General features: G+C 36.6%; 1 protein-coding gene across 19 annotated transcripts in view; it reads left to right on the forward strand.

The window, feature by feature from the left end:
- Positions 1-14,735, forward strand: part of ABI3BP (ABI family member 3 binding protein) — a 674,363-nt gene that overhangs the window by 518,519 nt on the left and 141,109 nt on the right. For 13 of the 19 annotated variants that reach the window (XM_077296740.1, XM_077296746.1, XM_077296747.1 and 10 more), the window contains 12 exons: positions 2,856-2,927; positions 3,535-3,588; positions 3,846-3,914; positions 4,045-4,119; positions 5,205-5,276; positions 5,375-5,455; positions 5,979-6,056; positions 8,385-8,456; positions 10,336-10,407; positions 11,807-11,878; positions 12,623-12,685; positions 13,066-13,134. In XM_077296740.1, the coding sequence (XP_077152855.1) occupies positions 2,856-2,927; positions 3,535-3,588; positions 3,846-3,914; positions 4,045-4,119; positions 5,205-5,276; positions 5,375-5,455; positions 5,979-6,056; positions 8,385-8,456; positions 10,336-10,407; positions 11,807-11,878; positions 12,623-12,685; positions 13,066-13,134 (849 nt within the window). The remainder of the gene's footprint in view (positions 1-2,855; positions 2,928-3,534; positions 3,589-3,845; positions 3,915-4,044; positions 4,120-5,204; positions 5,277-5,374; positions 5,456-5,978; positions 6,057-8,384; positions 8,457-10,335; positions 10,408-11,806; positions 11,879-12,622; positions 12,686-13,065; positions 13,135-14,735) is intronic. The other 6 variants (XM_077296741.1, XM_077296745.1, XM_077296744.1 and 3 more) reach the window with 6 other exon arrangements.

Here is a 14,735-nt window from a genome sequence, read left to right on the forward strand (position 1 = left end):
ACCATGTCTACATGCCTAAATGCACTGAGTTGCCGCCATGTGATTGGCTGATTAGAAATTAAGTGTTAACAAGAAGTTGGACAGGTGTACCTAATAAAGTGGCCAGTGAGTGTATATGCAGAATGTACTAAGTGAGTGGACATGGCAAAAAGTCCATGCGGTGTAGCTTTAACTAATATCTGCAAAGTACGTGGTGGCAGCAAGTGGAGGCATCATTTTGGCAACTTCTGCTGTTCTGTCCAGTAACATGCGGCAGTAGGTGTTATTGTCTGCAGTGTCAAGGACCTACAATATAATGTATAGATGACTTGGGAACTCCATTTGGAAGAGCTAATATTTAAATGCCCTTGGAATTTAACCAACAGTGAGAACAAATGAGTCTTCTTAACAAGACATTTAGTTTTGTATAAAACACATTTATCAATCAGGTTCTTTTCTAAAGTGGAGTGATGCAAAATAAATGCAAAAATAATAGAGCAGATTTAGTAAAGCTGCCTTATTCTTAGATTAGAATGAGGCTAGATGTACTAGATTTATCCCAGTATCACATGCTGGATAATAAATTCAGTGTATCTTTAGACTGCATTGGCTAATTTCATACCACCTCTTAAATTGCCTACTTTAGACCATTTTCTTTACACCAAAATATTAGAGCAATTAGGTGAATCTTACGTAATGCCCCCATGTCAAGTGAAACTCAAAAAGTGTCTAAAACACTAAATACATTTTGTCAATAATTTTGGCTTATCTTGAATAGTAAATCTGATTTTGCAAATTGAAAAGTACGGTCTGTCAAATGCACAAAATTCCTCCCTCTCTTCTACCAGATGCTCACATTCATATTGAACTTACAGAAAGTTTAGCCAAGACTAGATTGGATTCTCAAGATAACAGTTTAAATTGGGCTTTAATATTCTGTGCAAATAATATTATTTGAAATTTAAGAGCACTATTACCAGGTCTGTAGTCTGGTGCCTTTTAAATGATAAATGACCTTCAATCTATTTTGTAACTGCTTTCATAGAATGTAATGGAAAAGTCTCTGGGTACTACATATTAGAAGATGGCAGCCTATATTAATCAAGCGTGAGCCAACAATCATCAATGTACCATGTGTATACCTATAGAATCAATCAAATTTAATTTTCCAACTTTAGTACATAAGACAATTGTGCAAGGTAATATATCTTTATTTGCTATGCACACCTGTTATATAATTAATTACTTCTTTCAAATACATTTCTTAAAGGGGTATTCACAAAAATTACATTGTAATCTTAGTATGTACACATATGTTTATTTATATTTACCAATATAATCTATTTTTAAATCTGCCCAGTTTTGCACACTTCACCCCTCTAAGGATGCCCATCCAGGCTCTATTTGCCGATCAGTTACCATTGCAACCATCCAATAGTTCCAGTGGCCCTGGATGATCCTGTGCAGTTAGTCTCTCAGCTGGTATCTTGCCAGCAAAGTTGTGCCGTGTCTAAAACCAAAGCTTCTACTGAGAAGGATGTCAAGAAATGGGTAGAACCTCCTTCATTACAGCACAGAGCTCATACCAAGGACCAGCGATGTGTGTATTCTGGTAACTGTAGGATGGACTGTTTTACAGGATACAGAAGGCAGAGATATAATGACGGATGGGGTGTATACAAAATGGCACAGAAATGAGAGATATCAAGTAGGATTGGCTGGGTTAAGAGGGGCCGAGAGCAGAGATTAGTTGAGCTGTGTTTGTTGCCTGCTACTGACAGACTGATGATGTGAAACTGCAATTGTTGCTGCATTAATGCAAATGACATGATAATATTCTGGTATATGCATGTATATACTCTGCACTGCCATTGTGGAGTAATGCAGGCCAATTAAGCTTTGCTAGAACCAGTTAATGATGCAAAAGCACACTGCTGCTATCCTAATATAGATGACAGAAGACAATATTGGTCAGACAGGGTACTGTGCAGAGTGCACAGAAGCATAAGATTAATTCTACACTTAGATTAGCTTGATAAACTCAGAGAGGTGGGGAAAGTCAGTAGTACACAGAAGGCGGGTAAGGAGTCTGCAGCACTAAGAAGAAGCAAGTTCTGCTTGGAAATATTGTTTTAGCAGCTAAGAATATGACCACCCATTCTTTCTGAAACTGGGTGCTTTGTGAAAAATAATGCAATTCTGGGAATAATAACTCTTTAAAGTGATTTTCACCATACTAGAAATCTTTGTCCCTAAGTGCAGTTTGGGCTAAAAAATAAACCATTTTATACTCACTGTCCAATGGTTCACCAGTGACTCTCCAGCTACCAGTGTAGTGCATCGGCTGTTATACTGACAACACATTGACAACATGGAAGCCAATCAGAGGCTCAAAGCGAAGCATTCTAGCTACAATAGCAGAGCCACTGAGCTCACTGATTAGCTGCCATTCCTGTTGACGTAACGACAGATACCGGGAGCAGTAGTGGAGACTCACCTATTGACCAGGGGACAGTGAGTATAATGAATGCAGAAGGCTAGACCTAGAGATCAGGCTGTATGATTACATCTCACACACTGAGAAACCTGCTCTACATTATTGTGGAACATGTTCAGATGCTCATGCCCTGATGCAACATTCGCATGTGAAGAACATGATACCTTACAAGAGTAGGAATTGAAGGATATATGTTGAAGCCTCAATTTGTCCAATATAAATTGTATTAATTAGTTTTTGCTACATGAAGCGGTGGGCAATAAGGAGGCACATTGCTTATAAATAGTTTTTATATTACCTAATATGTATTTTGATAAATTAGCGCAATTGATATGATGGGTACATTTGACAGTATTGACTACCTGCAATTACTTTGCAGCATCAAAGAAAACAAGAGTCTCTCCAATGCAGTATAAAACACCACTACCAGAAAAGACACATCCTACAGCCGGTATTGTAATCACGCTTTTGCTCTGTTCAGAGTTGTTACAGGAGACTATGCTTTGATAGTATTTAACAGCCTACCCTAAAGTTGTAATGTAGCAAGAACATTCTTCTCCACCATCCAGTGACAAGTCTAAATTAAAAAGAATCTGGACACCCGAATACGTTTTTTTCAGCATACTCGCTATTTCATTGTAATAGTGGAAAAGTGTACACTCAGATTTAAAAGGTTATTACTAGTCATTTTCCAGCTAAAATTGACCTCTTAATAATTTTGTTGTTTGGGCATGGATGATTAGAAAAGTTCAGTAATTTAACACTTCTGCTGATAAATAGGTTATAACTCTTTTATTATTTTTTAGTGTGATAACTCAAAATTATTATTCCACTTTTTGGAGAATTTATGCATATACAGTATTAAGCAGAAAACATGTATGGTCTGTATGGTTTCATAGTTTGTAATGGAGTTAGTATAATTAGATGATGAAGTACAAGAGGCACTGAGTAAGTGATATGTAAGGCTATTACTTTACAGCTTATGCGTAATATAATATAGAAAATATAACCAATAGAAGTCAGAACACATAACTAACTAATACTTCTATTCTGTTCAGTTTTAAAGGATATGCAACCAATTCAGTTAATTGAAGAAACATCAACCATCGTGGGTAAATAAACATCTGCAGTAGTATTTTTCTCCATTAATCTAGACCACATTGCATGTTCTTTTCTAGGCTACTGTACTCATGTTTAAAGAGACTTGCATCTCTTCTTTTTTGCAGATCTTGCAGCCTGTTATCTTGCTTTTGCAATGTTCTGAAATCATTATGTCTCATTTTGAATCATTATTGCAAAACTCTTCGGTCTTATGTATAGGGCTTACATTTTATCTTAATGAAGTCAAGCTCTTCCTTTTTATATCTAGTTCCAACTGAAATCCAAAAGCTTATTCCTAAAAAGGCCCATTCTACAGAGAGTCCATCCTTACCAGTTGGTAATAATTCTATTTTCTTTTTAGAATTTTTTTCGTTAATGCCAGTAGGATGTTTCATAGCAAACAACCCATTAGAATCAGTCCAGTGTAGGAGAATTTTGTGTTGCTAATATTGTTTTATTCTATGCAGATCCTAGCACATCTCATATTCTTCCTATTGACGATTTGGGAGTTGACATTTTTGAGCATACCAAGAGACCCCTGGGTAAACACAAGTTTGTTTATTTTTCTTTATGCAAAAAGTGGTATTTTTGATCAATATTTTGTGGTTTATCTTTTATTTTAAATTTTTTGCTTTATTTTGTATGTGCAGACAATTCTATGTGTTGATAGCTCCGAGTCTCTCTAAATGTCTCTTTCCTAGCGTCAATGTGACTCAACTATTCCACTCAAAAGAGATTACCCTTGATGCTCATAGAAATCAGTGTATTTTAGTAGTGCAGTTAGCTGACGATTTTGATAAATGATACTCTAGAGTTTGTTGTTGCTTAGAATCACCACATGCAGTTGGGTTTAGTATGCAGATCATTGTGCTGTGTCACACATAACATAACAATGTTAACCTTATGTCTGAAAAATTAACAAAACAATACAAAAAATATATAAAGCATTGTAGATATAATCAAATATGGTCATAGAAAGTGTAGGCTCATGCAAGACATTTTTCTATAAGTCGAATGCCAATTTACCAAGTGACCACAATAAACTTTGAACTGGAATGGCAAATAGAAATGGTTTTTACATGGGGGAGTATTTATGTTTCTAAACTATTCACCGCAAGAATATTTTGGACAATACAATCCAAGCCATCTCAATAATGTTTGTATTCTTAGACCAACACAGCTTTGGATGTGGTGTAAATGTCAGTGATTTAAGTCAGATATATCTAAAATAACTGATTGCTTCCATATTTCCCTTTACTTGAACAGATGTTTTGCCTTGTCTCTTAGATCACGTTTATTTGATCTAATTTTGAAAAGTATTTTGCAAATATTTCCATTATCCATTATTTTCTCTCAGTATGTCCTAGTTTTGGTCTTCAGATAATGTCTCCAATTTTTAACCAAAATATTGTCATATGAAATTGGTCTTCCAAAGTTTTTTTTGTTTTACTTTTGACTTAACATATGTTTTAGTCTATGTTTTATGAATTTCAGTGTCATCTCCTGGAAAAGGAAAAGTTGCAACTATTCAGAGTTATCATAAGGGCTAAATGTTCATGCATCTATAACATGGCACCTCTAGAATTCTATGGGAAAATGTTGTATAAAATAAATCTTTATGTTTCAGAGCCAAATAAAACAGAAAAAGCTAGTACCCCTAAATTCGACAGTGCTTCAAAAAGTCCAACAACATCCACTGGTAAATTTAAATTAATTTTTCTATTTGAGAAAAACAAATAATTTTGTTTAATATCCAGAATCTTCCAGTATTTATAAGATATGTTATATTCTACACAGTGGTAACATCAGAGCACATCAAACCGATGCCAATTTACCTCATTAGTCTTCAAATATTTGCGGACCCAACAGTTGCAAGTGGTAAAGTTGCCTGATTTACTTTAGCATGGCATGCTTATTTTTACATCTGTCCACTCAGTGCAAATAGCACCTACAATGCTTTGAAATTTCTTCTGCATTCTTGTTTTTTTCAGCGTTTTTCTTGCAATTCTTTCATTTCGATAGATGCACAGATAGAGTACAGTTTGTTGCAGCAAATATGAATATACTCACAGACTTTTTTTGTACTTGACTCCAACTGTAAGACCTGATTGGTGAGATTTTGTGATTCTTCTTCCATTTGTTATTTGCAGCACCTTAAACTCAACAAACTCTGCTCCACCTGTAAATGTGTTGCTATGTTATTTAAAGGGCAGCTCCTAGTGCTATAGGTCAGCACCCAAGGGCATAAAATGCTTTTGTAGAGATAACGTTACAAAACCTGCCTATTCCAGTGTGTTATTTTTTTCACAACTTCTTTATTTCTGCTAGTAATGGATTTTTTTTCCCTTGTACTGTATTCCATGATGAATCTGTAACATTTGTTCTTTTACTTACATTCCAGAAAAAACTGAGATACAAACCACCCCACCTCCCATTCCTAAAACTCCTCAGTCAAATAAAATGTTACATTCTAAACCTGGTAATTTCCAAATTATTTCATTGTTTCACCTATTATTTATTCTTCTTTCAAGTATAAATTTTACATAAAGTGTGTATCATAGAAATATAACAATGAATATTCAGCAGGAACACTATGAAAAGAAAAATAGTCACCAGCTCAATCCCTCACACTCCAGTGCTAAGACACCAGTAGTCCCAACTGGTTTCTGTTCTACTTGGGTGCTGTGATTGCATGTATCCATGTGATTGCAGCAGCCAATTACTGTGATTTCTGTATCGACAGCATGATACTGCAGAGGTGATTGATTGGCTGAGGACTTTTGTTACTTAATTATTGGAGAGTCGAGGTACAATTATCTTTGATGTGTTTTTGAGAAGTTTAATGAACTAAGCATCTGAATGTTTTTACTTAGATGTTAAATGAGCAACCTTACAAAGATTATTACTAATGTTGCAAAGTCTCCAGAGTTCTAGATTGTTGCTTTGGTGGTTGTTGAAAACTTTAAATTAGCTACAAATGTACATGCTGGTGCCATATTCAATTTTTTCTACATTAAACATTTGTTTTGCTCTTCATCACAACTCCAAAGTCACCACAGACAGTATCTATAAATTGTATTAGTCTTCACATCTTTGATGTAGCCAGATGTACCTTTGGGCAAAGTGCATTTAATTTTATTGACTCAGATTCTACAGTGACCACCTGAAGAATGGCTTTATTGTCATATGTTGTCATAAACTACACCTATTGTGCTGTGAAAGCATTCAAGGGATAAATATTGTAAAATAAGTGTCTTGATGAGATTTTTGTTCTAAGCACAGCAAGATTGCAAATCCTCTTAATAAAGGTAACTTTGTATCTGATACCTTACAGCAACCTCTATAAGCAGAGTTTGAAAGAAGAAACATTTATTTATATGTAAATATGTTTGTGACATGATTCTAAACCTTTCTACTTACATCTGTCTGGCTATGACAAGCTAAAAGTCAATTGTAACTGCCCAACATTATTATAGTGGCGGACAATATAGGGTTGTGTCATGAGCCAGAGCAGAGAGATGCCCACAAAGAGTGTTTCCCAAGGCCCCAGACATATTAGACTAATGTTGGCCAGATTCATCTATTTCAACAGTCTAATGGGTGTGGAGTCACCAGCCGACTGAATGTCAGGGGAGATGTTGATAAGGCTTTTCCATTTCATGCTGCTGATTGCATTGTTCTTCCATAAAAAAAAGCCTTTGGCCGTCATGTCTGTCAGCTCATTGTTCTCGGTGGTACAATGTCCTGTGTAAACAGGACTCGGACTTCAAAGAACAGTGTCAGTTTGTCTGTACACTGAATACTTTTCTACAGATAATTCAGTGTGCATCGTTTACTTTGGCATGCCTGTGCAAAAAGGCAATTAAAGGGATATGTCAGCTGGCTTTTACTACCTCACCTGAGAGCAGCATGATGTAGTCAAGGAGACCCTATATCCAATTATGTACTACCTAGTTTCCTGGGTGTAGCTGTACTCACACAATCAGAGTTTTTTAGATTTAGCAATGCAGCAGAGCTGAGAAAGCTAACACCGCACGCACCAGGCTCTCAGAGCACATAGTCTATAGACAGTGAGCTGCTAATCACAGAAGGGGGCGGAGTTGGACTTGCAAGCACACTGCCAGCTAGTCAAAGGAATGTTAATCACAAGGTGATTAAAGCTTCAGTCTAAGTAAACAGCACACAGGGCACATGTGACACATCATTGATTTCAGTGTTTTAACCCCTAACTCATGCTGTTGCCAGATTGCATAGCAAAAACCTGCAGACAGATTCCCATTAAACAACCACTGAATAGTAAACGTTTACTGGTTATTTAGTGTCGCTGGTTAGTCCCTGTAAATTTACTTTTCCTCTTAAAGTGGTTGACCTGTCTTATGCTAAAAGTCTGCAGTGACTTCAGACCTGGGAATCCTCACATCATGTGCTGTGATGATTCTCCATTATCAGCGCCAGGAACGTCATGTGATTGCAAATATGCAATATGCATATTCCCACCCACATTCTGACTAGATGGGCACAGCCTCTATCAAAGCAAATGTATTGAGTGAGGCTGAAAATAATCTAGTCGGAATGTGGCGGGAGTACGCAAATCACATACTTGTGGTCACATGACCGCTGTTTGAGGCACCGACACTGGAGAATTCTCACAGCGCACAGTGCACACAATGGGATAATCCACAAGTCTGCAATCACATAGAGTGACTTGTAGGTTAAGACTGGACAGGCCCTTTAAAATGACTAGTAAATAATAGATTTCTTGTATTAAATAGCTACCACTACAAAATAAATTGATTATATCTTTCAGTACCTAACACAGCACAAAGACCTTATCAGCCCACAACACAAAAGCCTGAAAGTCCTCCTCATTCAAAGCCTGGTAAATATTTTACCTACTATAGTTGTGCTGCTCATATTTACAGTACTTCTAGTTGATCAAATTGACAGGCTCCAGTGTCCAGAGAAAATATACTTTCATGATCTGGCCGTGGTCTCTTTCCAGGACCAGGCTAGTCTGGCATCGCCTCCGGCTGGCAATTCATGCTGCTTGCGGTAAGGGCAGCATGAAACCCCTGACAGGTACCCTTTAAATGTTTACTGTCAGGCACTCTATACTGTATTTTGGAAATACCCACCAAATATCAACAAATACAGTTTCCTTATGAGCTCCACTAATCTGTGAGAGGGCATGTTTTGTGTAACAATTAGACATCTGACCAGACACAGGAAGTTCTGGTGCTTTCTATTTGTTCTGGAAACAGATGTGCTTCTTCATGTGTATCTCCAAGAAATTGTTCCCATATATAAGAAGAATTAGATTATCTTTTCAATCTATCAGTAATATGGATGTAGTTAAATAGTTCATGTGCATTAATCCATTGCACTAATGTGTTTGGATTTCCTGTACACTAATCTACTTACATATACTGAAGTACATAGTATGAGTGATGGGTGAATTGCTACTACTATAGTGATGGCAAAGATGGTCATGAAAATCACTGTTTATTAGGTCTTACTGCAACTTCATAGTGTCATTTTGGGGTATCTTACCCTTGCCTTAATTAAGTATACCTGGACTCATTCTTTGTGCTTTCTGCTTTGCATGTTTTTAGATCTTCGGCTTATTATATGTTTATATTTTACATCTATCAGCTAACATTGATCTTCTTTTACTGTCAGTTTTGCACTAGCACTTTCCATTCTTGATTTTTCTCATATAGTGTACTCCTATTAGCAGTTTATTTGTTCTTTGAGATGTGGGTGGATGCACATTTTGGGACCCAACCCCTTTACCATAAGGAGTATATGTGCAGGACACAATTGTTCATTTCTACTAATTATTTAGCTATTATTTTTAGAAGGGCCTGTTACCAGGTCTTTGCAACCCCATCTGAGAGCAGATTGATGTAGAGGCAAAGACCCTGATTCCAGAGGTATCACTTACTGGGCTGCTTGCTGCAGTTTTGATAAAATCATTGGTTTATCTGCTGGAGATCTACCTGTTATCCTAAACTGAGTTCTGTATAACCCCATCCACACTATTGATTGGCAGCTTTCTGTGTACGCTGTGCATTGGCAGAAAACTGCCAATCAGTGGTAGAGAAGCGGTTATGCAGAGCTCATAAAGACAGCAGGACAACATGATAGCGGCAGAAGCATTTACATAAAATTTGTTGTTGTCCCCCATTGTTTGAAAAGATAGTATTGATGGTGACAAAATGGGACTGTTAGTGTCTTTTGCATACAAGTTACACCAGACATCACTTACCTGGTAAATATGGAATGATGCCCTTTGCCAAAGATTTGTTTCTGTTGGTCATGCACAATCTGAGGAATGAAGTACTGAATTATATAATTGCCCATCTTTTTGGGACCTGATCAGCCATGTTCACTACACTAGTATTACTTGGTCCTCGTTAATAATCTGACTTTTTATTTGAAATCCTGATGTGTTTATATAATCTCAGAAGAACAAAGTGTCATAACTTTACTTCAGACTTCTATGTTATGAAAGTGAACTCTTTAGGCACACAATTTACATAACTCTGGACTTAGTTTTCATAACTAAAGCTAACTGAAGTATATCGTACTAACACTTCATCATTAATATGTTCCATCTTTGTGCTAATCCCCTGTGATCATGGCTAATATAACAAAATCATAGCACTGATGTGTGCTGTTCATTCTCTGATTTACAACTCAAGTAGACAAACATTGCTTTCGGCAGTCAAACAGACCTCTAATTGGGTTTTTTACAGTGCCAACGCAAAAGGTTTCAACACCAACCATCAAAAAACCCAAACCAACCCCTCGGATTCATGAAGAACCTGGTAAAACATTTACATTTTTTTATTCCATCTCTTCTCAATAGCTCCATCATTCTTAAAGGCCCACAATCTGGAATTGCAGATTTTCAGCCATTTTTTAAAAATGTGTAAAAAAAACCTCAGAAACTGATACAATAAATAGACAACCTTCATGAAAATTCAAAAAAAGGTAATAAGGTGATAGTTACAAAATAATAATAAGGGGTGCAACTATTGCGCATGAAAACATGTAATGAGCAAAAATAGAAAAAGACAGCGCAAATAAAAGTGCACATACCCCACATAACAAGTGAAAAAGGGCTTTATTGAGAACACAAAGTGCAAAAAACAAAACATCCATAAGAAGCATATATAGACATGCACAAACTCCCAATAGAGTATAAATAAACGGGCTAACAAAAATGATAAATCCTTAATTCTATAAGTACAACTCCCATGCAAATGAACCGGCAGTGGCAAGAAAAAAATGATGGATAAATAGAAAGGCATCCGGCCAATGTGTGAACAGCAGCAATATGTGTGCCTCCTAGACGACCCCCTTTAAATCAATTTATAGCAGCACAAGTATTGCACAATCATGGAAAAAAGAAAGGGGGAGAAAAGGAAAAAAATATACAAAACAAGTTAAAGTCTAAAATAGAGACCCCAAAGTTGGTAAATAATTGCTGTAAGCAATTTGCATTATCACACATTGACCCATGCTGATAGCTGCAGAAAATGTACACAGACATATACTTGCCACAACCCGGAGTGTAATGAGGCCTAAAAAGTCCCACAAAAATAATAAATCCTCAATTCAATAAGAAAAACTGCCATGTAAATAAGCCATCAGTGGCAAGAAAAGAAAATGATGCAAAAATACAAAAGCATCCCGCTAATGTGTGAACAGCAGCGATACGTATGCCTCCTAGACATCCCATTTAAATCAATTTATAGCTGCACAAATATTGCACAATCATGGAAAAAAGGAAGGGGGAGAAATACAAAACAATTTAAAGTCTAAAAAGAGAGACCCCAAATTTGGTAAACAATTGCTGTAAGCAATTTGCATTATCACACATTGACCCATGCTGATAGCTGCAGAAAATGTACACAATCAGACCAATACTTGCCACAACCTGGAGTGTAATGAAGCCCAAAAAGTCCCAATGTGTGTCGCTAAGGCTAGGTTCCCATTGCGTTAATGGGAGAGCGCTAACTCATGTAGCTTCTTCAGGGATAGAATATCATGTACTAACACTTCATCATTAATATGTTCCATCTTTGAGTTAATCTCCTGTGATCATGGCTAATATAACAAAATCATAGCACTGATGTGTGCTGTTCATTCTCTGATTTACAACTCTAGTAGACAAACATTGCTTTCAGCAGTCAAACAGACCTCTAATTGGGTTTTTTACAGTGCCTACGCAAAAGGTTTCAACACCAACCACCAAAAAACCCAAACCAACTCCTCGGATTCATGAAGAACCTGGTAATACATTTACATTTTTTTATTTCATCTCTTCTCAATAGCTCCATCACTCTTAAAGGCCCACAACCTCGAATTGCAAATTTTTTAGCCATTTTTGAGAATGTGTAACAAAACTCAGGAACCGATATAATAAATAAAAAAAACTTCATGAAAATACAAAAAACAGGGTAATTAAGGTGATCTCTTAAGTAAACATGCTCCAAAATCGGGTAGTAGTACATACAATATTCCGTCCATTGATCTAGAACATTGCCACAACATTAATATGAAAAAGCATTTATATCTTCTAAAAACACACTTCATTATAATTTAAGATATTTCTTGGGTGTGGTGTCAGCCCTGTTCAAAGAATACAATAATAGCCTGCCTTTAGTAAGTCCGAATTCAGATGTCCATGAAAAATGGCCTGGCTTGGATCGCAATACCCGGCCAGACCAATTTAGAGGATATATCCTATATATGAGGCAATTAGCTCAGGTCAGGGGACCTACCAGTGGAGCCAGGTTTAGTGATCTCAGCGTAATCCGTATTTCACAGACTTGTGTATTTGCCCTTCTCATCAATGCATATGCTGGATAAACAGCCTTACTCAGATCCAATGAATAGATTTTTTTTGTCACAGAATGTTATACTACAAATGTGCCACGTGCAAACATGCTATGAGAGTACTGTGCAATTTTTCCGAGGCTTTACATAATTACAGGTGTACCTTGATGTTTAGAACCTAAAATTATTTCTTAACAGCTTCCACAGGAGCACCCAAGGACACTCCTAAACCTTCATACGTGAATCAAGGGACTACGTTGGGTAACAGCAGATGCATCCTTTTATGAATGGCTTTTTTCTCTTGTAATATGGTCATTTACCTCCATTATGCATAGCTGACATGCTACATAGTCATATTTGAAACATTCATCCATTCTTTGATTAAAAATATGTATTGCTTTATTCACCAAAATTCTTTGTTCCATCATCATCCTGCTTTTATGTACAGATCTCAGCATGCTGTCATTTCTCACAACCATCATGGAAAATAATAAAACCATCATTTTTTTCTTTTACCATTAAACATACATTTCCATTTCAGAAGCAACATTCCATCCTCTGCATGGCCGTAAAAGGACTCATCACAGCATCTCTAACTGAAATCTATTGTCATTAATTGGAAATTGTCTTTCTGTTTTCAGTACCATACCGATTGCAGCATAGCTCTTCAAGGCCCAAAACATCATTCAAACCACGGACTAGACCTCCTGGTAATTTTGTTTCATGTTATGTAACAGTTTCTGTTTATTCATACTGTAATGATTTTTATTTTTTTCCTAAGACCCCTAGAAATTGGAGGTGTAAATTGTGCAGTAAAATTTTCCAGCCCAGTTTTCCAGTCGGAATCTCTGTTACTACTGTTTCATTCAAACAATGCTCTCGGGCTTTTGATGCACAAATAGATAAAAAAAAGTGCCCTGCAAAATTAGAAACTAGCTTCCACTATATATAAAAACTACTCTCATACTTAGAGTTTTCATCGTCAACGTGAAATACTATGACCCCCACCCCAATAACTGCAGCTTATCACTATTTGCAAAGAGTTTATCTTTAGGAAAAAACTACTGCACAACCTTGAACAATGTAGCAGAGCAATATATATATAAAAAAGCTATTTTAATAAATATGTCATAAATTGTTGTTGTGCATTGCAGCAAGAGACTGTTTGTCACTGACTTTAAGCTTTAATGTAGGGCCCCCTGTAACCCACTTTATTAAGCTGTTTTACAAACTTCAACAAACTTTGAATAAATATTATCAGATAAATCAGCTTCCTTCCCTGATAAGACACCTATGTCCCTTCCCATGTCTCCTGAACCATCTACTCTGAAAAAACAGCTCAAATCTGTCTCAGAAAAGACAGACTTCAAGTGTCATGTGACACAGCCCATTATACTCTATGGAGAGAGTGGAGTGAGGAGCAGGGACAGAAAACAAGCAGAGGGAGACATGGAAACATTGTGGTTAGGTTTCTAACAAATCATTTTTGCCACTCCAGAGCTCACTCACACCCAGACAGCTCAGGACTGCTTTGTAATTTACTCCACGCTGTTGCAGATTGTCTCTGTGTGCTAAATAGGGGATGACAAGCAGGAATTACTCTCTGTGTGCTGTGCTCTATATGGCAGAGATCACAGCAGCTCATCTCCTCCCCCAGCTCCCAGTGGATTGAAAATGAAAGATAAAGCATGTAGAAGGGCAATGTGGTGAAAGTGCAGAATACAGGTCTTGTAATGGCCTTAAATAGTGTTATTACCCGTGTCACACAGCTTATTCTGAAAAGTTACTTAAAATTACAGTTCTCCTTTAAGGTTTTTTTTACAATTCACTGGATTGGTTATGCTTAGGCTTGTATATTTTAAGAGATACATATATTCTTAGTATACACAAAAACACTGCTCAGTTTGCATTTATGATGCAATTTCTCTTGCTAACTTTAATCACAATGTAGTGGCAGATCTATCACGGATACTAATGGTAATTGAACCCCCAATATGAGTCAATTTTGCATGTAATGTAATTTTCATCAAATTTTACAGAATCTGCAACTGAAGCTCCAGAGTGAGCCTCTGACGCAGATGTAAAGAACAAAGCAAGTGTTTTATTGAGCTTCATGAGCTTTATGGAAGGTATAAAAAGAGGACATCCAAAACACTGAGATTTATATTAATATCGACAGTAAACTTAGGGGTAAATATCGTAAACTCAACTCTTTAATCACATATTGATGCACTTAAAATTAATTTAAGCATCTGCACTTCATAAGGTTTTTCATTAGGAAATAGATCACTTCTCAAAGAATGTGGCACAT

This window comes from Ranitomeya variabilis, chromosome 3 (assembly GCF_051348905.1).
Source record: "Ranitomeya variabilis isolate aRanVar5 chromosome 3, aRanVar5.hap1, whole genome shotgun sequence".
NCBI lineage: Eukaryota > Metazoa > Chordata > Amphibia > Anura > Dendrobatidae > Ranitomeya > Ranitomeya variabilis.